At 42.5% G+C, this 23,857-nt stretch overlaps 1 protein-coding gene across 1 annotated transcript in view; it reads left to right on the top strand.

Annotated features, from left to right (window-relative positions):
- Window positions 1–6,458, top strand: part of CCDC92B (coiled-coil domain containing 92B) — a 36,337-nt gene extending 29,879 nt beyond the window's left edge. Inside the window, exon 4 of the mRNA XM_042442220.1 lies at window positions 4,814–6,458. Within this exon, the coding sequence (XP_042298154.1) occupies window positions 4,814–5,565 (752 nt within the window). The 3' untranslated portion in view covers window positions 5,566–6,458. The remainder of the gene's footprint in view (window positions 1–4,813) is intronic.
- The last annotated feature ends 17,399 nt before the right edge of the window (window positions 6,459–23,857 follow it).

The following is a 23,857-nucleotide window of genomic DNA, read 5'->3' as shown; positions in this document are numbered from 1 at the left end:
AAATCCCAGGATTCCCCTGCACTCAGCTGTTAAAGTGGTATCAATTCTGCAGCACGGAGGCAGACAAACTGACTAGAAATAATCCAGTTTGACACCACTTTAAGTGTCACAGCTCAATGTGATGGAATCCTGGGATTTGTAGTTTTGTTGTGGCACCTGAACTCTCTGACAAAGAAGGCCGAATCGCTCACAAAACTACAAATCCCAGGATTCCCCTGCACTCAGCTGTTAAAGTGGTATCAATTCTGCAGCACGGAGGCAGACAAACTGACTAGAAATAATCCAGTTTGACACCACTTTAAGTGTCACAGCTCAATGTGATGGAATCCTGGGATTTGTAGTTTTGTTGTGGCACCTGAACTCTCTGACAAAGAAGGCCGAATCGCTCACAAAACTACAAATCCCAGATTTCCAAAGCATGGAACCACAGCAGTTAAAGTGGAGTCAAGCGGCATTATTTCTGCAGTGCAGATGCAGCCTAAAAGCCCAACTCAAATCAATCCCTTTCACTAAAAAAAGTAAATTTAATTATGTTTTCTCTTTATGTTAGGAAATTTCCAATTGAATTGATCTGCTAATTGTTTTTAACTAGTTATTGATTTGGTGTTTATGGGGACTGAAGGGAACAGGGACCTGGAAAGGCGAGGCAGAAAATTGTATGGGTGACAATATGTGACAACACAGATTTTGCTACAAAAACTGCCTACACGCATCATAGAAATCCATATAAAGCCTTCTAATTTCTTCCATTTTAATACATGACCAAAAACAACTAAATAAAAAATAATTTTTAGCTGTTTGTAGGGGAATAGTATTTCATATCCTGTGTTCAAATGGTATTTCAAGTCCTTAGGGGAAAGCCACTAGGAAGGCTAAGCTGAAGGAAGAAGGGGATACAAATTGCATCAGAAAGTGTTGGGAAATGTAGTTCTTTCTTGAGGAACGTTAGAAACTCAGGAAAGTAAGCAAGATTGTTTAATCTCACTAGCAGAGCTTACTCAGCAGAAAATGGGGCAAGCAGGAAAAAACTTTAACTAACTCACTCCTCTCCCAGCCACGTGTCCCCAATAAAAACACACACTCACTTGGTTAAAAGTGAAAAAGAAAATAAGTTTACTTACAAAATCATGTGTATGAAGAGATACACAGGTCTAGCTTCATGTTGCAAGAAAAAAATGAGGTAGAAAAGGTAGTCTCCATGCATATCAGGAAAGATGTTCCCTCAGCATGCTTCCGCTCCGGAGATAGACATGCTGATGAGTTTGCAAGCAAGTTCAGTAATGGAGTCGCATCTCTGCTGCTTCTTCACTCAAGACAAAGGAAATTAGGTGTCCTCATGGTAAACAGGACAAGAGGAGGGGGAGTGAGGAGGGGTTTTGTTAGTAAGCAATAAACTACCATAGACATGCATTACTAGAAAGTCTTAGCATGCGAAGTTGCTATATCCCAACAGATAGTTTATTTCATTTTGACATTTTATTTATTTAATTAGTTTCTGTATATACTCATGTACATGTCTAGACATTTAGGTCAAAGAATTGACCCCAAAAACCTGAGTCAATTTATCCACGAGTCAATGTAAATACTGTATCTTATTTAAAAGAAGGAAACACCCCCTGGTGAAAAGCAAATCTGTCCTGGAAGCACTTACCCTCTGTATTCTTTCATCCATCCAGCCTTCAGACTAAGCTATAATCCCCTAAGTTTTACCCTCGACTTATCCACTGGTCATAGCAGAGGCTGGATGGCCATCTATCATGGATATTTTGACTGAGAGTTCCTGCATGGCAGAATGGGGTTGGACTGGATGGCCCTCGGGGTCTCCTTCAGCTCTATGATTCTATTACTCTGTTAACTTCCCCATCATCAGATTCACCCACGCAGCTCTGCTGCATCAGCTTTTGCTCCCCTGATATCTCACAGGGCCATGAATGGACAACGTCATCCAATAACTGAGGTTGCAGCAAGCTTATTTTCTGCTGCTCCAGAGTCTAGAACATGGAACAATGGATGCAAGCTACAGGAAAAGATATTCCAGTTAAACATTAGGAAGAACTTCCTGACAGTAAGAGCTGTTTGACAGTGGAAGATGTACGCATGAAGAGTGGAGGAGTCTCCTTCCTTAGAGGGCTTTAAACAGAGGCTGGATGGCCATCTGTTGGGCATGCTTTGATTGAAAATTCATGCATGGCAGAATGCGGTTGGATGGCCTTTGTGGTCTCTTCCAATTCTATGATTCTAAGATAAGTGCTTTGTCTCCTTAAATGATTACAGCCCTACCTTTCTTCAAGGGCTCACTCTAAAAGACTTCCAAGACAATGCTGTAAGTGGAGTGGATTTTGAAAAGAAAGAGAAAGAAGAACAGAGAGAGGAAACTAGATCCAGTTTGGACAAGTCGCTGCATGGCTAAACACTGGTGTGGATGTATTCATGCAACTACAGCAGCATAGATCTGCAGGCACTGGGTTTGTTTTAACAAGGCATTCACACACATATACACACCCCAACCATATACCTGGGGTTCCCTTGTTGCTATATAAAGCTTGGAATATGACTCTGGAGACCAGGGTTCGATTCCCAGCTCAGCCATGAAGCCCACTGGGCAACCTTGGGCTAGCCACAGACTCTCAGCCTCAGAGGCTGGCAATGGCAACCCCCTTCTGAACAAACGTGTCAAGGCAGCCCTATCCTAGGGTCACCATAAGTCAGAAACGACTTGAAACAGCAGCAAACGTAAAAGTGGGATTCTTTTAAAAATTATTATTGCATTTAAAATACCTGTATTTATGTTCTGCCTCAAATCACAAGGCCTCTGTCTACAATTAAATCAGTTTGAAACATTTCAAATTGAATAAGTAACTATGGAAAACAGATTAAACATATAAAACAATTGAGATCTATATAAAAAGTGAATGTTAAAATGAGCTAAAAGCATATACATATATAACCATACATACACACACACACACAAATAAATATATACCAAGTTATATATGCCCATAGACCTGGTTATGAGACTTGGGCTGCTGCCGCACTGTAGAATTACTGTAGTTTGATACTGCTTTAACTGTCATTTGTTGTTGAATTCAAAGATATAGCTGTGTTAGTTTGTAGGATCAGTATGTAGAGAGATCCTGCAGCACCTTTGAGACTAACTAAAGAAAGAAGTTGGCAGCAGGAGCTTTCCTAGACTTATGTCTACTATGTCAGATGCATATATTTATTCTCAAATGCATCTAAGGAAATAGACTTTAGTCTAGGAAAGCTCATGCTGCCAACGTCTTTTTTTCAGTGAGTCTCAAAGGTGCTACAAGATCTTTCTACATACTGTCATTTGCTTTTGTTGTTGTTGCTGTTGCGTGTCTTCAAGTAATTTTTTACTTACGGCAACCTTAACAAACTTTATAAGGAGTTGCGGTCTCCCTGTAACATGTGCATTTAACAGTCAAGAGAGCGCGAGACAAAGAATCTTGCCTATTGAGGCTCAAAAGGATATAGCCACACTTGGTAAGGTAGGCAACCTAAAATGGCTGAGCCAATATAAAAAGACCTTTCAAATAGCTAACTATTTAAGAATGCAAATGTCAAAACACCTTAGGGAAGCATTTACTCGAGCTAGATTTGATCAGCTTGACGCTATGGTAAGATATGGGAAATTTAAGGGCATCCCTTATAATGAGCGAATATGTGTATGTGGAGAGCATGAAATTAAGGATATCGCACATATACTATTTAAGTGCAAAGTGTATCAGCAAGCGAGAGATTTGTATCTCAGACCCTATATTAAGCGAACAATGCACTGGATACCCACATTAGAACAACGTATTTTACGAGTGGTCAGGAATAAAAACTATCTCTCATGACAGCTTGGTATCTGAGTAAAACAATTCATCTGAGATCTTCATATGTGCGGCTGATTGGGGTAAATTGTAGAGGTTATAAAGAAATATGATGTATAAACTTATGTCCACTATACTTATTTAATGTATTATTGTCTATTGTACAGTGCACCTGCATCATATGCTGAAAGCCGTGTGGGGAGGAAGGGGTGGTGCGACCCATAGGGACTAATGGGGTGTGTACTCCGCCGCGCCACTGTGCCGCTGCGTGCACGAGCCCCATTCGTTTAAATGGGGCTCGAACATGCGCAGAATTTGCTTTACGTAACATGGGGGAGTCCGGAACAGATCCCCGCATAAAGCAAGGGCGCACTGTATTTATATTTTTACTTCTTCGTTTTTATATCCTTTTTATTTAACATTTTATATAGAGGGCTTTTACAGAGGTTATACAAATTTTGTTGTATCTGTTGTGTTTTGAGATGGCCCACAGGCTAATCAATAAGCATTGTTGTTGTACTTATGGCAACCCTAAGGTGAACCTATCATGGGGTTTTCTTGGCGGGTTTCTTCAGATGGGTTTGTCACTGCCATCCTCTGAGGATGAGAGAGTGTGACCTGGCCAAGACCACCCATTGGCCATTGCCTCAATGGATGACAATAAAACCCTTAGCATGGGTTTTTATCTGTGAAATGTTGGAGGTCATACCAATCTGCTTTCTACTTTCCATCCAGGATAAATATTATACCCCAAATATGAAACATTTGGGAAAATCATTCTCTGAAGATGCCACCCCCAGATGCTGGCGAAACATTAGGAATAAACTCTTGTAAAACATGGCCACATAACCTGAAAAACTCACCAAAAAATTGGGGAAACTATTTTCTGATGTAGGCTACTGCCATAAACTGCTTTACGGTTGGTTTTATGTTTAAAATTGTTCATTTTCCTGCTTGTTTTGTCTTGAATTTAGACATGATTGACCAAGAACTGGAAGAAAAGTGCAAGATCATGGAGGCCCAGCTGGAGGAGAAAGAGAAGGACAACCTGGAGCTGCGCAAGGAGTTGAGACATAAGGAGAGCTTGGTGGCTGCCCTCCGGTCCAACCTGAGGAGTAAAGAGAGGAAGTTCTTGGAGGAGCTGAAGAGGAGAAGCCACCGGGTCACTATCCTCAACACGGAGCTGCAGAAGCAGACAGAGGCCGCCGCTTACCTCTCCTTCCAGCTCCATGCAACCAAACAAAAACTTCACAGCTCCAGGCAGAGTGGGAAACTGCTGTCCGAAAGACCACCAGAGAAAGCCTTCCTTCCTCCACCTTGCGGTGAAACCAGACCCAAAAAGCGGACTCAGAAATCCCACTCTCGCAGGCCGGCCACCAGCAACTTCCACAACAAAGGGGCCTTCAAGGACTCTTTGTCTCGGGACCGGCTGAGCAGCTTTGAAGATGCCGAACCCATGCCCGACCCGGCCCTTTTTTTGTACACAAAACGGCACCACGCTCCCACTCACCATCTGAAGTCGGAGCAGAAGGCTTCAGCCTCTTCCACCAAGGCGGACGTTGACCAGAGTGCCCCCAAAACGGGTCGCTACAAGTCGTTGCGCCAGGCTTCCCAGGAGGCCTCTGAAACCAACAGCGGCGTCAGGACTTTGGGCAAACCGAGACTGTCTTCCAAAGGGGAACAGCGCAAGCGAAACAGCCCCCAAATGTCAAAAGAAACGGAGTAAGAAAGGGGGTTTGAAAGGAGAAGGAAAAACACACAGCCATTTTGAAGCAGGTTTCCTGAAGATGTCACTTCCGAGGCCGATCTTTCCAAGCGCACCCTACATCCGAAGTTCATTGTGGGGAAAATGCTCAGTCCTAAGGCCTTGCAGATACAACCGTTTTGTCTGTCGAATACATATGGCATCCGGAATAACCCTGTGTTGCCCAGGGAACGTTGTCGGCCCCATCGCCATGGCCAAAGTGCCAATGCTGAGGTTGCTTTGAACATCGTGAAGTGAATGTAGCAAAAATCACTCGCCCTTGCGACAACATTGCACAACATTTCGGCAAAGAGGCTCAGTAAATTGAACCTCGAGTTTCCGTGCCTTGAGATTACAGCTTTTGGGGGTTTGGGTTTTTTTTTTCCCCATTGCAAATTCTTACATGATCTTCAAAATATGTGGCTTGAAATCCAGATTTCAGTGCCAGCCCTGAAGCTTTGGCACTGATGTCTGGGTTTTGATTATCTTGAATGTGTACTATTCATCCCATCTCAATTGGGTGTGATTTCTTTTTAACTTATTTCTGGCTTTTTCATCACTGCTTGTTCTACCATCATCTCCAGGAGAAGATGGCCCAGGACCAGTGGATGTGAGTGTTTAGGGAAGCAAATGTTACCAGATGTGCTGAGGAGGAGTGAAGTATTTTGAGCAGGGTATCCTATAAAATAGTTTCCTATCCTCTTCTCTGTAGGATTACAAGAGAGCAGGAGGTTGGACAGTTGAGCGCATTGCAATAGTCTAAAGCCCCATTCCCACTTACAGATAAATTGGTGTGCTATCCAAATCGATGGATCGATTCAACAACGGAGCGTGGTTCCCACTACATTTGCCCTGATCGTATTATTTCCCTCCAAAACAATCCACTTGTGGTTCCCAATCACAAATGAATTGATTAAAAATGATTCGGTTCCAGCCAGACAAAGGGGAAAGTTGAATCAATTCTGATCCGCATGTGGTTCACACTTGCGCAGATTCGATTTCTCGAAAAAGAAGCAGGAAAAATCAGCATCAAAAAGATGTGGGTTAAATGGGTCTAGCGCATGGCCCCCCTCTCGGAATCGCTTCAGCAATTCGGTTCAAGTGGGAACAAGGGTCGTTTGAACCGGTTCAAAATGATTCACGATCCGGTTTAAAAAGTAGTGGGAATGAGGCCTAAATCACTAGTTCACAACCTTGGGTCTCCTGACGATGTTGAACTGCAGCTTCCACAATCCCTGACCATTGGCCCTGCTGGAGAAGGCTGCTAAGATCTAAAGTCCCACAACATCTGGAGACCCAAAGTTGGCAACTGCTGTTCTAGACCATAAAACATGAGTCATGATCATGGCTCTGTCTGACTCAGGAAACTGGTTGAAAACCTTGGAAAGTTGCAATGCTTAAATTACAGGATTGGCAGAGGGGTTCAGACCCACTTTGCTGGTGTGACAGTGCCTTTGGTAATTTTTTACAGTGGTACAAAAGGACCATGATTTGTCTAAAATTTTCAAGGAGCTTCAATACTCTAAATGTCCTGTCTTATCCCCAAACATTCAAGCATTGGCAGGCATCACTTTGCCCCTTATCACACAAGCAAAATTTGAAGTTATCCCAGGGTCAGTGTGAAGGCAATGCAGAGGCAATCATGGGGTTTCAATCAGGAGCAATCTTAAACACAATCAGGGGTCATTCCAGGATCATTCCAGGGTTAGGTAAATCCTCCTTTTCCCCTAACCCTGGAATGACCTTGGAATGCCCCCTGATTGTGTTTAGGATGGCTCCTGATTGCATTTGGTGTCATGTGATAAACAAACTTGAAACTTTACCTAACCCTTGAATGACCCCTGATTGTGTTTAGGGTGGCTCCTGATTGTGTTTGGCGTCATGTGATAACCAACTTGACCAAACTCTGGAATGATTCTGGAAGGACCCCGATTGTGTTTAAGATGGCTCCTGATTGCGTTTGGCGTCGTGTGATAAACAAACTTGAAACCCCATGATTGCCCCTGCATTGCCTTCACATTGACTCTGGGATATCTTCAAATTTTGCTCATGTGATAAGGGTCTTTGTGAACATGATGCTAAGTTCCCATCCTTAACGGTATTTGGGAGAGGTTTTAAAAATTGCGAAGGGGAAAGAGGTCCTTTGCACATGCACAAAAAACAAAACAAATCTGGGAATTTCAAATTGCTATCATCCCCCTTCCCATTTTCCCACTCTCTCCAAACTCAGCAAATATCTCTGATTCTTTGATGGACAGGGAAATTTTGGAAAACGAAATTTAAATTGAAAACCAACCTTAAATTCTAAATTTTTGTCAAGTTTTGAAGGCAGACTAAGATGCGACCACGATAGAAACTGAAAAGAAAGTAGGCATTTCCCATTTCCTATGTGGTGGCAAGGGTCACATTTAAGATCCCACTTTGAAATTTTAAATGAAAAGGTCTTTTGAGGAGCTATTTTAAACAGTAGTCCTGGATTTGGATACCAACAAACATGAGGCTTGTTGATTCTCATCTCCTCAACCCTTCCTATAATTCAAGCACTGATGTGAATGTGAATAACTGACTTTAAAAGAAAATCCTGGGGAGGCAAATTGTCAGGCAGTGGAAAGAAATCCAATATCAAGCAAGTGGAAACCCCACTTATATTATTACATTATTATATTATTACATTCTTCTCCTCTTGCAGCCGTCCCAAAATCTCCTTTAGGGGTTTTGAAAATTTGCCCAGGGCCACTGGAGACAAGAATAATCGCTCTGTTCCCCATCCACCAGTGGAACTTGTTTTGTCGATAGCATAAATTGGATTCCACTCTGAGGATATTTCTAATCCTGGTCCCCAGTTCGTGGTGCTAAATTCTCACTCGCTTCCCACCAGTGGAGATAATTTTGTATGTGAGATATATATAAAAGTCTATGCATTGAGATGGGTTTCAAGGGAGGAAATTGCATAGTAACTTCTTCAGCCGGTTGCAGTGAACATGAAAGAATCAACCTCCTCAATCAGGGTCAGAACTCTGCTTTTCTTCCATGGAGTTCTAACATGGTTAGGTTTGGTTCCAGATATGTGTAGATAGATTGCTTATATTTGGAGGGGGGAAACTCCCAGAAGATTGAATGACAATCAAGATGGATAAAAGGGTACTGGGGGGGGGGGGTTTGCTACAGGGGTAAAAGCATACCAGGCAAGCGAACGAGGTCAAAAGTATTAATTTTGGCCGTCTTCGGATTCATGTGTTTGTTCCGTTCATGTTCTTTTATAATGATGCCAATTCAAGGCAGTGGTCTGAAGTGCTCCTAGGTTGCATCCATATGTGTTTCTAAGCAGCTGCCTCAGATACAGGAGGAAGATCGGATATGTATGTATGTATGTATGGATGGATAAATGGATAAAACCAGATGAATGCAAGTGGGATCTGCAATAAAAGGTTGCAGTGATTAAGGTTCCAGTCAAGTAGTCATGCCCTTTTCCAGAATACGGCATTTCTACTTTCACTTCCCAGTTTTTGCCTCCCCAAATGTGCAGCCAGCTCTGCCCTCCACAAATTGTTTTGGGAGCTGTTAAGTTTATTCCAAAATATTGTTTTCTTTTGTACATCTGCAAACCTTGACATCCACCTAAGCTTGCAGACATCTCCGTTTTTGTATGTGGAATACAAAGCTTGGAAAGGTTACCATTTCGGACTACAACTCCCAAGAACACCTAGCCACAAATGCTTGGTGGCCATGATCGCCAGATCAAAAAGGTAACTTTCCAAACTTGGGGAGTTGTAGCCTGAAAAAGTAACTTTCTGCTTTGGGAGAAAAGACCAGCTGTCAGATTAATTAATATTGATTTATTTGAATCGTAATCTTTGCCTACCTGTTTGACGGGGGGAAACAAACTGAGAAAAGTGTTATCTAATCCCATCACCAGTATCTATTCACATGTTATGTTTTACAGGTGAACCTACCTTTTTGGTCAAGTGCACATCTGAAAGATAAGGTGAAACAAATAGGAATTTAGAAGGGAGTATTCTTTAGAAATAGTACAATATTGGGAAAAGATTGGCTGAGGTTTTCTCTCATTGTACATTTACAGTGCGAATCTGTTCATGTTTACTCAGATGTAAATCTAATTTCCTCCCCCAGTAAATGTGAGTGAAATTGTGGAGCCAGTAGCAAACCCCAAAATGTGGCAATGTATTGTGTCCAACGTGCCTAAAATAGCCGATCCCTGTTTTAGGGATGTTTTCAGAAGCCAATATCTAATCCAGAAAAACAACACAGTTAAAAAGGAATATATAATTCAGTGCAGGTTGAGTATCCTTTATCCAGAATTCTGAAATCCAAGACTCCAAAATCCAAAAATGTCCACATGGCTGGTTGAGACAGTGGCGCTTTTGCTTGCTGATGGTTCAATGTCCACAAACTTTGTTTCATGCACAAAATGGCTAAACAGATTGTCTTTGGGCTATGTGTATATAAAACATAAAATAATTTCATGGAAAAAATTGGGTCCCATCTTCAAAATATCTCATTCCAAATATTCCAAAATCCAAAAAGAAAATGCGAAATCAAAAACACCTCTGGTGCCAAGCATTCTGGATAAGGGAGGTTCAGCCTGTAATACTAGAGATGGGTTCTTGGAACTGGATAATGATTCAAAGCTTGGAAATGTTACTTTTTTGGCTACAAATCCCAGAATGCTCCCATCCGGGAAAGCTTGGAAAATGGACTCAGGTCGAGAGATTCTGTCGGTTGTGATCCCTTGCCCTCCAATAGTTAACCCTTCCAAGCTCTGAAACATATCCAACATTTCAAAGATGAAACCCGAGAGACATGTGGTTGAGCAGCATCAGAGTGTGGTCAAGATGGCAAAAGGTCTTGATGAGGAACAAAACTCAAGATAGGAGAGACTTTAGCAATTTGCTTTCACCTGAGACTATTGAGAAGAAAGGCCATATTCTCCCCCCTTCTCTCTCCCCACTTAACTAAGGAATTTATCACAAGGGAGGGATCCCATGCAAAAATGGAATTTAAAGTTTAAAAAAACCACAAAAGCAGATGTATTATCAGACAGTAAGTAGAAAAGACACACAAAAGTGCAATTGGTTTTCAGACGACATCACTTTTAAGGTGCATCTGGAAAATTCTGAAAGTAAAAAAGGATTGTGTTTTGTTGATTTTTCTAGCTGGTTTAATGTTGCGTTAACCCCGATGTGTCTGAAAAATCAATTGTGCTTTTGCATGTCTTTTTAGGGTGGGAGGTGTTAAATCCCTTTTTAAATCCCGTTTCTGCATGGGATGCCTCTTGTGTGATAAGCTCTTGAGTACAAACTACTTTTGCACTTTCAACTCAATTTGCACCTGCTGAAGTACGTTGAGGACAAAGTGAGAAGGTGGAAGGAGTAGGGAGAAACTGGGACATTTTAAAAGAAGCTGGAAAGTAGGATGGTAGAGGAGTAATAGGGACTGCCTTCCAAATACAAAGTGGTCTAGTGGTTTGAGTGTTGGACTACGACTCTGGAGGCCAGAGTTCGAATCCTCGCTTGGCCATGAAGCCTTGGACAAATTGCACACTCTCAGCCTCAGTGGAATGCAATGGCAAATCTCTCTGAACAAATCTTGCCAAGGAAACCCCATGACAAGTTGCAAAGAATACAAAAGGCACTTGGCAGGAGCTAGGAACAGGATAGGAGCAGGTAGAAGTAAGGAGATTATCTCCCAGAGAAACTTTGGGCAGAAACTTTGAAAACGGGTGTTATCGCCTCTGTGCCCAGTCTGGGAAAATCCCATTCTTTCAAAAAGTATGCTGGAGAGGTATGGACCAAGTACAAGATGCCAAGATCCGTATGGGGTGCCTCTGGATTGGGCACGGAGCCATGCAACAGCACAGTTTCAGCCTATGCCAAGGCTGAGAGGAAAGGCAGTGCAATAATCTCCTGAGTTTAAACCAATTTGCTTCTCAAGGGGAAAGTGAAAATACAACAATAGGAAGCTGCATTACAGCACATCATTTCAGGCCTGAACAGACAGGCCAAAGTAAAGCTGCTTTGGGTCACTTTGGAGGTATGCTGTTTCAATGACAAATGCATCTTAAGAGGCCAGAAGCTGCACTCCAGTCCTTAGGACTCTTAGGATGCATGCATCATTTAAACAACATACCTCGAAAGTGACCCGAAACAGCTTTATTTTGGCTTGTCTGTTCAGGCCCATCATCATTCCCTCTAGCTCAGTATTATCTTCTCTCAGTGGCAGTGGCAGAGCCATTCTGGTTTTAAACTCAAGGCATTTTGTATGCAAAGGGCACATTCTGTTGCCACGGAGTTGCAACCCTTCTGCTGGACCTTTTGAAATCCCAAAGCTTGGCGTTGCTGCAATGTATTTATGGAAGGCTAATTTAGTGTCCAGCAATAATAGTCAACCTGCTGTCTTCAAAACCTTTCCTCTGTGTTCTTGTAAAAAGAGAAAAGGAGAGAACCCAAACATTATACTCCAAATACATAATAAATAAATACATTACAAGGTTGAAGAGGCAAGAACCGAGGGCACAAGGTGGGGATGAAAAAAATGGTTTCTAGGAATGTGGTAGAGAATTATAAAAAGACATGGAAATACCAAGAATGAAGGGTCTACAAAAATCTTGATCCGTATAAATAAAGCTAAATCCAAAATCCACAGGCAGGCAATACTTACACTGCAAGGTAGGCAAAGTTCTTGTACTGCAACTCCTATCAGCCCTGACCATCATGGCTAATAGTGAAGGATACGGAAAGTTATAGTTAATAATATCTGGAGGGACATATTTGACTGAGCCCTACTTTATTGCAACCAGTTATAATTCCATAATAATGTGCAAGATTTGAAGTTCTTTTAACTGAAGTTCTTATAATTCCATAATAATGTGCAAGAGTTGAAGTCCATTATAGTGAATGGTGTTGTTGTTTTAAATGGGGGAAGGAATATGGAAGCCCTAACATTTGGCAAAATATTAACCTTGAGTCCTATAGTTAAACCTAGCTCCAAAGCAGAATGGTCTCTGATTGATGAATTGGAGATAGATGTGCAGGACTCCGATTATATCTAACAAAGCCTTCAGAGATGAAGGCAAAATGGTGGATCCTCATCTCAGGAAACAGAAGGCAGGTAGCAGTTCAGGCATCTACCTGATGTATACAGAGCCTAAAGATTTTGGTTAGCAGGGAAGCACTGGCTGAGCAAAGTCCTATATTGAATTCAACATCCTGTTTGTTGGCTGCAGGTTTGGAAGTTAAAAAATGACCCCAAATCCCTTTTGAAATACAGTGGGCCCTTGGCATCTGCTGGGATTTGATTCCAGGACCCCTGTGGATAGCAAATCCCATGGATGCTCAAGTCCCATTAAACACAATGGCATAGTAAAATGGGGTGCCCTATATAAAATGGCAAAACCAAGGTTTGCTTTTTGGAATGTATATTTTTGGGAACATTTTCAATTTGTGGAAGCTTGGATCTGTGGATAAAAAAAATCCATGGCTATGGAGGGCCATCTGTGCAACTATTTTAGTACGTTCCTTTGAAAACGTTCTGCTTTGATATTCGGTGGGGGAATGGAAGTATCCCCGTGATAGCAATAAGTGATTTTTGTTGCACTGACTATGCAATCCTAAACATTATCTATGTGGAAGTAAGACCCTTTAAGCTGAATTGGGTTTGCTCCCAGGTAAACAGCTACAGGATTGCAGCCTGAGGAGTGTGTGACTTGAAATGCAAAAGCCATAATATCTGGAGGGACATACTTGACTGAGCCCTACTTTATTGCAATCAGTTATAATTCCTGCCAAGGATGCCTGTTACGGGTGGAGTCTCCTTCTTTGCGGGGGGGGGGGGGCTTTAAGCAGAGGCTTGATGGCCATTTGTTGGGGATGCTTTGATTGTGAGTGCCTGCATGGCAGAATGGGGTTGGACTGGATGGCCCTTGGGGTCTCTTCCAACTCTATGATTCTAGGTTGGCTCAACCAGAGACTGCTGCTCCCTTGGCCACAGTGGCCATTCCTCCAGCAGTTACTACTTGCTTATGTATTACTTTTCTATAACCAAGAGCCCAATTACAGTGGGCAGTTCACAAAACAGGAGGGATCCCATAAAATGTAAGCATACAACGGAATGTAGAAACTAAAACAAACAAAAAATAGTCGGACGGTTACAGACAGGGACTGTGGCTAATGCGTGTCAGGTTAAGCAAAGGCTGTACTATCAGTGTTGTGTTAGGTGCTAGTTCAAACACACTCTTTAGGTCTCCATTCATTGATATTTACTCTATATTCTCATGTATAAGTCTATAAATTTTAGTCCAAAAATCAATCCAAAAAACTGGTTCATTTTATCCATGAGTCAGTGGAAGTACTGTACCTTAAAACTCTTATCCAAATAGGAACCAAAGCTATAACCGTGTTAGTCTGTCAATGTAGCAAGATCTTGTAGCATCTTTGAGACTAACTGAAAGAAAGAAGTTGGCAAGGATGACCTAATTAATGGAGTGCAAGTGGTGGGATCCTTAGGTGGAAGTGACCATGTTCTCTTGGAGTTTGTTATACAGTGGAAAGGAGAAGCCAGGCATAGTCAGACACGCATCCTAGACTGTTGGAGAGCAGATTTTGGTAAACTTAGAGAAATACTGGGGGTGATCCCATGGTCAGGAACACTAAAAGAGAAGGGAGTTCAGGATGGATGGGAGTTTCTCAAAGGAGAGATACTGAAGGCACAATTTCAAAGTGTTCCAGTGAGAAAGAAAAAGGGGAGATGTCTCAAGAAACCAGGATGGATGACTAAGGAACTTTCAGCCGAGCTAAGTTTGAAACGGAAGATGTATAAGAAATGGAAAAAGGGGGAAATCACAAAAAAGGAATTCAAAGAAATAGCAGGCATGTGTAGGGGTAAAGTCAGAAAAGCTAAAGCGCAGAATGAACTCAGGCTTGCTAGAGAGGTTAAGAACAATAAAAAGGGCTTTTTTGGATATGTCCGCAGCAAAAGGAAGAAGAAGGAAACGGTAGGGCCACTGCGTGGAGAAGATGGCAAAATGCGAACAGAAGACAGAGAAAAGGCAGAATTACTCAACACCTTCTTTGCCTCAGTCTTCTCAGAAAAAGAAAAGGGTGCTCAACCTGAGGATAATGGAGCAGAGGACAGAAAAGAGGAATTTCAGCACAGAATAAGTAAAGAGATAGTGTAACAGAAATTTCAGGAAACTTAAAGATCTAGGCCTGGCATAGCAATGATTGACAAGAGGACCTAGTAGATTGAAAGTTTATTTCCAATTGTTGACAAAGGAAAACATTGAACTCGGTGGAATTCAAGTTCCAAAAAGCTGAGATCCTGGCTCTTTTTATATTATTGAAGACAAAGAAGCTTCTTCAATACACCTGATTGGCTAATTACAATTTAAACCTACAGAATTCTTACAATCAGAACAGAAATACATGCATACATTAAAACTGCATCATCACTCCTTATCCCCTCCTTTAGGAATTTAGTAGCTTCCTTCTAACCTTGCTTCTGAATATCAACAATGTATCCCTATCTTAAATTGTGTATATTATGTCTAATTCTGTTGGTGCCAGCTTCTTATGGGTCATGATGCTCTTTTTACTCCTTTGCTCTAATTTTTTCTAAACTCCAAGCCTCTATTTTAAAAACCTATTTTTCTTTAACCAAAGTGACTCCATGCTTCTATGGCTTTTTATTTCAACAAGGAATTTCCACCACAATAGTACAGGAATACCTTGTTAAGCTAAACAAATATAAATCTCCAGGACCAGATGAACTACATCCAAGGGTATTAAAAGAACTGGCAGGAGTAATATCGGAGCCATCTTTGAAAACTCCTGGAGAACAGGAGAAATCCCAGATGACTGGAGGAGGGCAAGCGTTGTCCCCCATCTTCAAAAAGATGGGGGAAAAGAGGATCCCAACAATTATCCTCCAGTTAGTCTGACATCAATACCAGGAAAGATTCTGGAGCAGATCATCAAAAAGAGTGTCTGTGAACTAGATAGAAGGCAATGCCATAATCACAAAAAGTCAACATGGGTTTCAGAGAAACAAGTCATGCCAGACAAATCTAATCTCTTTCTTTGATAAAATTACTAGCTTGGTGGATGAAGGGAATGCTGTGGATATAGTATATCTTGATTTCAGTAAGGCTTTTGACAAAGTTTTCCATGACATTCTTGTTAACAAGCTTATATAGGAGCCCTGGTGGCACAGTGGTTAAATGCCTGTACTGCAGCCATTAACTCGAAACCACAAGGTTGCGAATTCAAGACCAGCAAAAGGGCCCAAGCTCAACTCAGGCTTGCATCCTTCCGAGGTCGCTAAAATGAGTACCCAGACTGTTGGGGGCAAATTAGCTTACTTGCTAATTAGCTTACTTGCTGTTCACCGCTATGACCTTTGGAATAGCGGTATATAAATAAAACAAATTATTATTATTATTATTATTATTATTATATAATGTGGGATAGACAAGGCAACTGTTACATGGATTTGTAATTGGTTGACTGACCAAACGCAAAGGGTGCTGAACAATGGCTCCTTTTCATCCTGGAGAGAAGTGACCAGTGGGGTCCCACAGGGCTCTGTCCTGGGCCCAGTGCTATTCAACATCTTTATCAACGACTTGGATGACAAAATTGGAAGCATTCTTATCAAATTTGCAGATGACACCAAATTAGGAGTAGCTAACACTCCAGTGGACAGGATCAACATTCAAGATGACCTGAATAAACTAGAAAGCTAACAAAATGAACTTCAACAGAGAGAAATGCAAGGTACTGCACTTAGGGAGGAAAAATAAAATGCACAGATATAGGATGGGAGACACATGGCTGAACAAGACTATGTGTGAAAGGGATCTGGGAGTCCAAGTAGACCACAAGCTGAACATGAGTGAACAGTGTGATGTGGCAGCTAAAAAGGCCAATGCAATTTTAGGCTGCACAGTAAGAGTATCGTATCTAGATCAAGGGAAGTAATAGTGCCACTCTATTCTGCTTTGGTCAGGCCCCACCTGGAATATTGTGTCCAGTTCTGGGCGCCACAATTCAAAAAGGATGTGGAGAAACTGGAACATGTCCAAAGGAGGGCAAGTAAAATGGTGAAAGGTCTAGAAACCATGCCCTATGAGGAAAGACTTAAGGAGCTGGGGATGTTTAGCCTGGAGAAGAGAAGGTTAAGAGGTGATATGATAGCCCTGTTTAAATACTTGAAGGGATGTCATACTGAGGAGGGAGCTGACTTGTTTTCACTTGCTCCAGAGACTAGGACCCAGAGCAATGGATGCAAGCTACAAGAAAAGAGATTCCACCTGAACATTAGGAGGAACTTCCTGACAGTAAGGGCTGTTCAACAGTGGAACACACTCCTTCCTCGGAGTGTAGTGGAGTCTCCCTCCTTGGAGGTCTTCAAACGGAGGCTGGATGGCCATCTGTTGGAGATGATTTGGTTTGGATTCCTGCATGGCAGGGGATTGGACTGGATGGCCCGTGCGGTCTCTTCCAATTCTATTATTCTATGATTCTAAGTAGACTTTAGTCTATGAAAGCTCATGCTGCCAACTTCTTTCAGTTAGTCTCAAAGGTGCTACAAGATCTCTCTATATCACAAAATAGGAGCGGTTCCCCTTCTCTGAGTGGCAAAAAGCGAGATCATAGTCCATCCTTGGAGAACCTAAGAAACACCAACCCATTGTACTATTTCCTCTGTGGCACTGCATCCGGCTTTTTTCAATGCCTGGGCAGGAAAATGGCAGCATTTTTGTGGGCATCGTTTTCCTTTGCTTTATCCTTTATATCTTTTGCTACATACACCTAAGATTTACCCTCAACTTATCCATGGCTTATGTCAAAAACCCTCAATTTAGACATGACGTCAACTTACACACAAGTATATAGAGTATTTATTTATCCATTTATTTAGCTGTCTTTTTCCCAAGATGGGACCCAAGGCTGTGGTGGGCTACAAACTGGCATATTCTGTTGTCCTATGTGTAGTAGTAAAATTTATTCTACTGCGTCTGCATTCAGGCCTTTCTAGGGGTCCCAATCCAGCTCTCTTTGCTTTCCCAGAGAGGAAAGCCCCTTGACCTTAGCATCCTTTGGTGCTTGCTCCAGCATTCGTACAATTGTTCCCCACTCAAATATGTCGAAAAGCAGTTCCTAAGCCTTCGTAAGAGTGTCAAGCCAAAACAGGCTGGTATTTTTAACCTCATACTTTTGCCCCCCTTAAATTGGTTCTATAGCTAGGATCCCTTAATGTTACCCAGCAGGGTTGCCAGAGTGAAAACTGGAGAGGGCTCCTGTACCTTTAACGGTTCTCTAGAAGAGGGAATTTCAACAATTGTTGCTTGTTACCTGGTTGTGTGGCACACAACACCTGCTGAAATTCCCTCTTAAGAGTACAGGAGCTCTTTCCAGTTTTCACTCTGGCAACCCTATATCCCTATATGGACAAGTGACACCTGTGGGAACTTTCTTCCATGATGGAATACAAGGGAGTATATGTAGGGTCCCTAAGTGGTCATTTATATGACCAAGGACCTTTATTGCATCAACAAAAAACCTGACTGCTCTCCAATGGGATGCAGTTGGGTTGCGGGTTACTACCAGGGATTATTGCACGTAATTTGCCACCGATTCCGCCAGGCGACTGCAACATGGCTGTATCCCGGTTCCAGGAATGCTTCAGAGGCCATTTTCCAAGCTGGGAGCTTTCTGACTTGGAAAAGTGGCCTCTAAAACACACCTGGGACCCAGGATACAGCTGGGTTGCAATCGCCCAGCAGAATTGGCGATGAATTATATGTGATAATTCCCAGTAGCAACCCACAACCTAACTGTATCCTATTGGGAAGTAGTTGGGGTTTTTGTCTATATGATAAGATCCCAATACCCAGCTATAGGTCCAACACTCAGCGACAGCAAGATAGCTGCATCATCTGCCCTCACCTGAGGACATTTTATAACCCAAAGTGATTATATTCTTGATCTTAACCCCAGTTCCTTTTGCTGAAAGGGTGGTTCCAGTTAGATGGGGAAAGTTTCTGAAATCTGCTATGCCATGTGGCCGGGTAATTTAAACGTTAGTCAAATACTTTGTAAAACTTTGAATTATAAAGTCTAAAATTTGTTTAGGACTAGGTCTGCTTTTCCCAACATGGTGCCCTTTAGGTATGATGAACTACATTTTCCACCATCCCGAACTAGAATAGGTATTGGCCGCCTTAAGGATACTTGGCAAAAGCAGGAATGGTCATGGCTTAATTAGTTTCACACGTGTTAACCCTGATTCTGTGTTAATCTGTGATTATTATTTGTAATAGCTCCACAAAACTTTACATTTGAATAGGTGTTTAAATGATTAAAATGTATATTTTAAAATACACTCGTCCCTCCACATCTGCGGCTTTCACTTTTGTGGATTTGGACTGGATGGCCCTTGTGGTCTCTTCCAACTCTATTATTTGATTATTCACGGATTTGATTCATATGTTCTCTCTAGGAATATCTCGGTCCTCCAGCGCAACTCCATGGTCAACTTTAACTAAAGGTTGCACTGAAAGACCTAGAGATTCCCAGAGAGAACACTCTACTAGGCCTTTGTAGCTCCTCCAGCGCAACTCTATGGTCAACGTTAACCAAAAGTTGCACTGAAGGGCCTAGAGATTCCTAGAGAGGACACTCTACTAGGCCTTTGTAGCTCCTCCAGCGCAACTCTATGGTCAACGTTAACCAAAAGGACTCAGGAAATGCAAATAAATAAAGAAGGATAACTGAGTTCTGACCCATACATTAGTCCAGCAGCTGAGGTTCAACTCTATTCATAATGGAATCCGCAAAAACAGAGGTCCGTTACAAACGGGCCTTTTAGTACGGAGTCAGTCCGTACTAGGGTTAGGAAGGTGCGGTGCTTCCGCACCCCCCTAACCCTAGTACAGACTGAGTCTGTACAAAATGGTGGCGCCCCATCTACATGGGGGCCGCCATGACGACGTTACGACCATGTCACCTCTATACGGGGTGGCGCGGATGTGATGTTGCTCCACGCCAGGGCGCTTAGTGCACCCTTTGCGCAGAGCAAGAAGGAGCTCCGTTTTGGAGCTCCTTCCTGGTTTGCGCCACTGGGCACAGCCTTCACACGGCTGTGCCCAGCAACGCAAAGGAGAAAGGGGCCAAGTGGCCCCTTTCTCCTCCTCCCTGCCACCACGGGGTGTCCTTGGGGCTTGAAGCCCCAAGGACACCCCTTTCCAGGCTGTGGGGAAGCGGCCTTTTGCCGCTTCCCCGCAGCCTGGAAAGCGGCGGATCGGGGCCTCAGCGGCTGCTGTTCTGGCCACTGAGGCCCCAATACCCCGGGGAAAGGGGCGGGTACAGGCCGCCGCTTTTTGGCGGTCTGTAACGCACCTAAGTTAACTAAACATCACAACATAAAAAGGTTGTTACTCCCTTGTCTTTAGTCTCTTAAACCACCATGGGCATTTGTAGTCTTTAGTTATGGTGGTAGGATTCATGAACAGTAACAAACTTGCGATGCTACCTAGTGTCCTATGATATTGAAATTAATTCTAAAGCAGTGTTTAAATCTGTCACTTTAAAGGCCTCTCTGCAGAGATCACCATCAAATGTCAAAACTGGATGGGCAATATATGGTTTTATGCTACATTCCCTCATCCCAGTTTTTGCAGCTGCTGAAATTCAGCAATGCAACAGAGTTTTTTAAAAATCACATTTTGTGGCAAAACAAGGACAATCATAGTTTTTTGTGGGTTTTTTGGGTTATGTGGCCATGTTTTAGAAGAGTTTATTCCTGACGTTTCGCCAGCATCTGTGGCTTTGGCATCTTCAGAGAATGCTGGCATGGAAGTCACCCAGTATATATGTCCCAGCAACATCAGGGACTGCCTGAAGGAAGAGGCCCCTCCCTCCTCAACTGTCATCTCGGCCTCAGAGGGAGCGATCAGGCAGACCCAGCAACATCGGGGACTGCCTGAAGGACAAGATTTCTCCCTCCTTTAACTGTCACATTGTATTTTGTATTGTATTGCAATTTTTTACTGTACACCGCTATGATCATTGCGGAATAGCGGTCTATAAATAAAATGTAGTATTATTATTATTATTATTATTATTATTATTATTATTATTATATACCCCACTCACTTGCCAACCTTCTCTGAAGATGCCAGCCACAGATGCTGGCGAAACGTCAGGAATAAACTCTTCTAGAACATGGCCACATAACCCAAAAACCCCACAAAAAACTATGGATGCCGGCCATGAAGGCCTTTGACTTTACAAGGAGAATCATGCTCCTGGAGGAACAATTCTCCTTTAAAACAAGGTGCATGGTCCCCATATACCTTCTTTTAGCACCGTTAAAAGGTACATCTTTCTACATTTCCGTTATTGAAATTAGAGAACAGGATTCAGACCCTGGGGAATGGGGATGAGAGGAGAGAAATGGAGGAACCCACCAAGGTTCTCCACTCTTCCTTAAAAATAATGCATGGAGGAAATGTCAATTGAGTCCTGAATCCAACAGTCAGTCTCAACTAGAGTAGACCCATTAAATTAATAGGTACAATAGGTACAAAAATCAATAGGATCAATAGGTATAAAACAAAGCTCTATGTGAGTCTGATATGGAAGTAGAACCAGTTCACAAAGGTGTTGACCTTCAGTGGGTCTACTCTTGTTGGAACTAACCAAGATGATATGGACATAGTCTGCACTGACCGGAACGCTTTGTAAATTGTCAACATCTCCAAACTATGTTCCTCCTTTGGATGTATTGTAGATGCATCTCCAAAGGAGAACCCATAAACCACAACGCCAACAACAACAACACCAGCTTTCCCAAAGTCAATTTTTTAAATATGTAAAACAAGTAAATGTTGGACAGTAGCATCCCTAGGTGATACGTTGTTGGTCATCATGTAGACACAACATTGTGCATATTAAGAATTGAGGCAAATTGACTGCGACCTCCAACAACAACAATAATAATAGTAATAGTAATAATAATAATAATAATTTGTATCCCGCCTCTCCCTGTATTGGATCAATGAGGGTAACAGCAAACAAGAACAACAAAAGCAAACATGAGTATCAATAGATAAAAGCGTAACAGGACATATTAGGTCCGAGTTCCCCTATCTCCAAGACCTCAGTACATACAAATGTTCACCGAGTGGTAGACTGGTATCTGGGCTGTAGTACAAAGTGTGAACAGCCCCGCCATTGCTTGGGCACTTCCACGAATGTCCAAGAAGATACATGACTAGATAGCTCATCCTTTGTGGAAGGCCAGGAGAGTTTAACAAGCTTCCCAGATGAAATCAAATTGCTAGCGGTTACGCTGGCAGTGCCAGGTGCCATTGGGTATCACTTGCCAACCGTGACGCTTGCATCAGGCTGTTGCTTGGCAGTTATGATGCTCCAACTAGTTGTTGCTCTATAGTCATTCAGTGCTGCTTCTGGTGGGAAACCAGTCCCCCATTTTTACATTGTGATTTTCCTTCTGCTCCGCCGTTACACACTTTAGACAGCGACACCAATCACTTCGAGGAAGTTTGGTCTGCAATGATCAACAAATGACAACATTGAGCGATAGAGGATTCTGCCATATACTCACATCCGCCTCCACCTTTTTTAATTCAACACCTTCACCGCTGCTTCCACGGATGTTTTGGTACAGAATATCCAAAGCTCCATGTGGTTCTGATATGGGAATGGAACACCACACCTGTGTCATCCAATGCTCCGCATGCACAATGAGATTTTCCCATTGCATGAGCAGAGCAAAACTCAGAACGGAGCTGCATTCACGCATGAAGCGCCACTTAGCGACGTAGCGTCTCCGTGTGAAATGCAATGCAAAGCATTCAAAGCAATTCTGTTGAACTGATATATGTTCAAGGAGACTTGGGTTTCTTCCTTTGGGTTTCTTTTTTTAAATAATCTATTTCTATAAACAATCAGAAAAAAAACCCATATTCTTAGTGTTTTTACATTTGTAAGTGAGGGAGATCTGGAGTGTGAAGGAGTAACATATACAACATATACACATACATACCAGAGGAAATGCAGAAATTTTTGTACCAACTGAGGATGGGTGTTTGTAACTGTATAGACTTCCTTGTGTAATATACACTATGTATAGGAGATTTTTATGGCGTCCACTTCCTATCATAGCCTCCTTCCCACAAGATAAATAGCTTATAGTTTGTGTGTGTGTGTGTGTATGTATATATATGCACACACAAAAATGTACCTAAACTGTATTTACATTTACAAGGGAGCGTACCAAATGAAATCCAAATGACTAAGGACCAATGGGCAAAGTTTTGTTAACTTGTAAAGCCTCAAAAACTAGACTTTGGGAAAACGGAGACATCGCTCTTAGCAATAACTTGTACTACAAACTATGTGTCTCATGATATTCACATGTGCTGATCATCTCCCGGCTATGGCTTAACCATCACATGGACTTGGATCTCCAAGATCTGCGTTCCTTTCCTTCATTCTGGAACTGTACGGTTGGCTCCACGGCCAGTTATCATCTTTAGTTGCACACTCACCTTGCTCTTTCAAATGAAAACCGTTTTCCTCACAATGTCTGTGTTCAGCTTTTAAGATGTATTTCGCCAAAATAAGAAACTGGGGAGGGGGCTGATGGGATGGTGATCAGGAAATTCTTTGCTCACTTACCTGTCATGGTGATTGTTGGTCTGGTCATGCTGCGTAAGTCTCACTACTGGTACATGAGGTGCTGCTTCTGGTTGAAAACCAGTCCCCATTTCACTACTGGTACATGAAGTGCTGCTTCCGGTTGAACACCAGTCCCCATTTCACTACCGGTACTCACTACTGGTACATGAGGTGCTGCTTCTTGTTGAAAACCAGTCCCCATTTCACTACTGGCACATGAGGTGCTGCTTCTGATTGAACACCCGTCCCCATTTCATTACCAGTACTCACTACTGGTACATGAGGTGCTGCTTCCGGTTGAACACCAGTCCCCATTTCACTACCAGTACTCACTACTGGTACATGAGGTGCTGTTTCTGGTTGAACACCAGTCCCCATTTCACTACTGGCACATGAGGTGCTGCTTCTGGTTGAAAACCTGTCCCCATTTCACTACTGGCACATGAGGTGCTGCTTCCAGTTGAAAACTTGTCCCCATTTCACTACCAGTACTCACTACTGGTACATGAGGTGCTGCTTCTGGTTGAACACCAGTCCCCATTTCACTACCG

The sequence above is a fragment of the Sceloporus undulatus genome, chromosome 11 (genome assembly GCF_019175285.1).
Source record: "Sceloporus undulatus isolate JIND9_A2432 ecotype Alabama chromosome 11, SceUnd_v1.1, whole genome shotgun sequence".
In the NCBI taxonomy this organism is placed as follows: domain Eukaryota; kingdom Metazoa; phylum Chordata; class Lepidosauria; order Squamata; family Phrynosomatidae; genus Sceloporus; species Sceloporus undulatus.
Note: the sequence above shows the minus strand (reverse complement) of the source record. Positions and strands in the feature narration are given on the sequence as shown.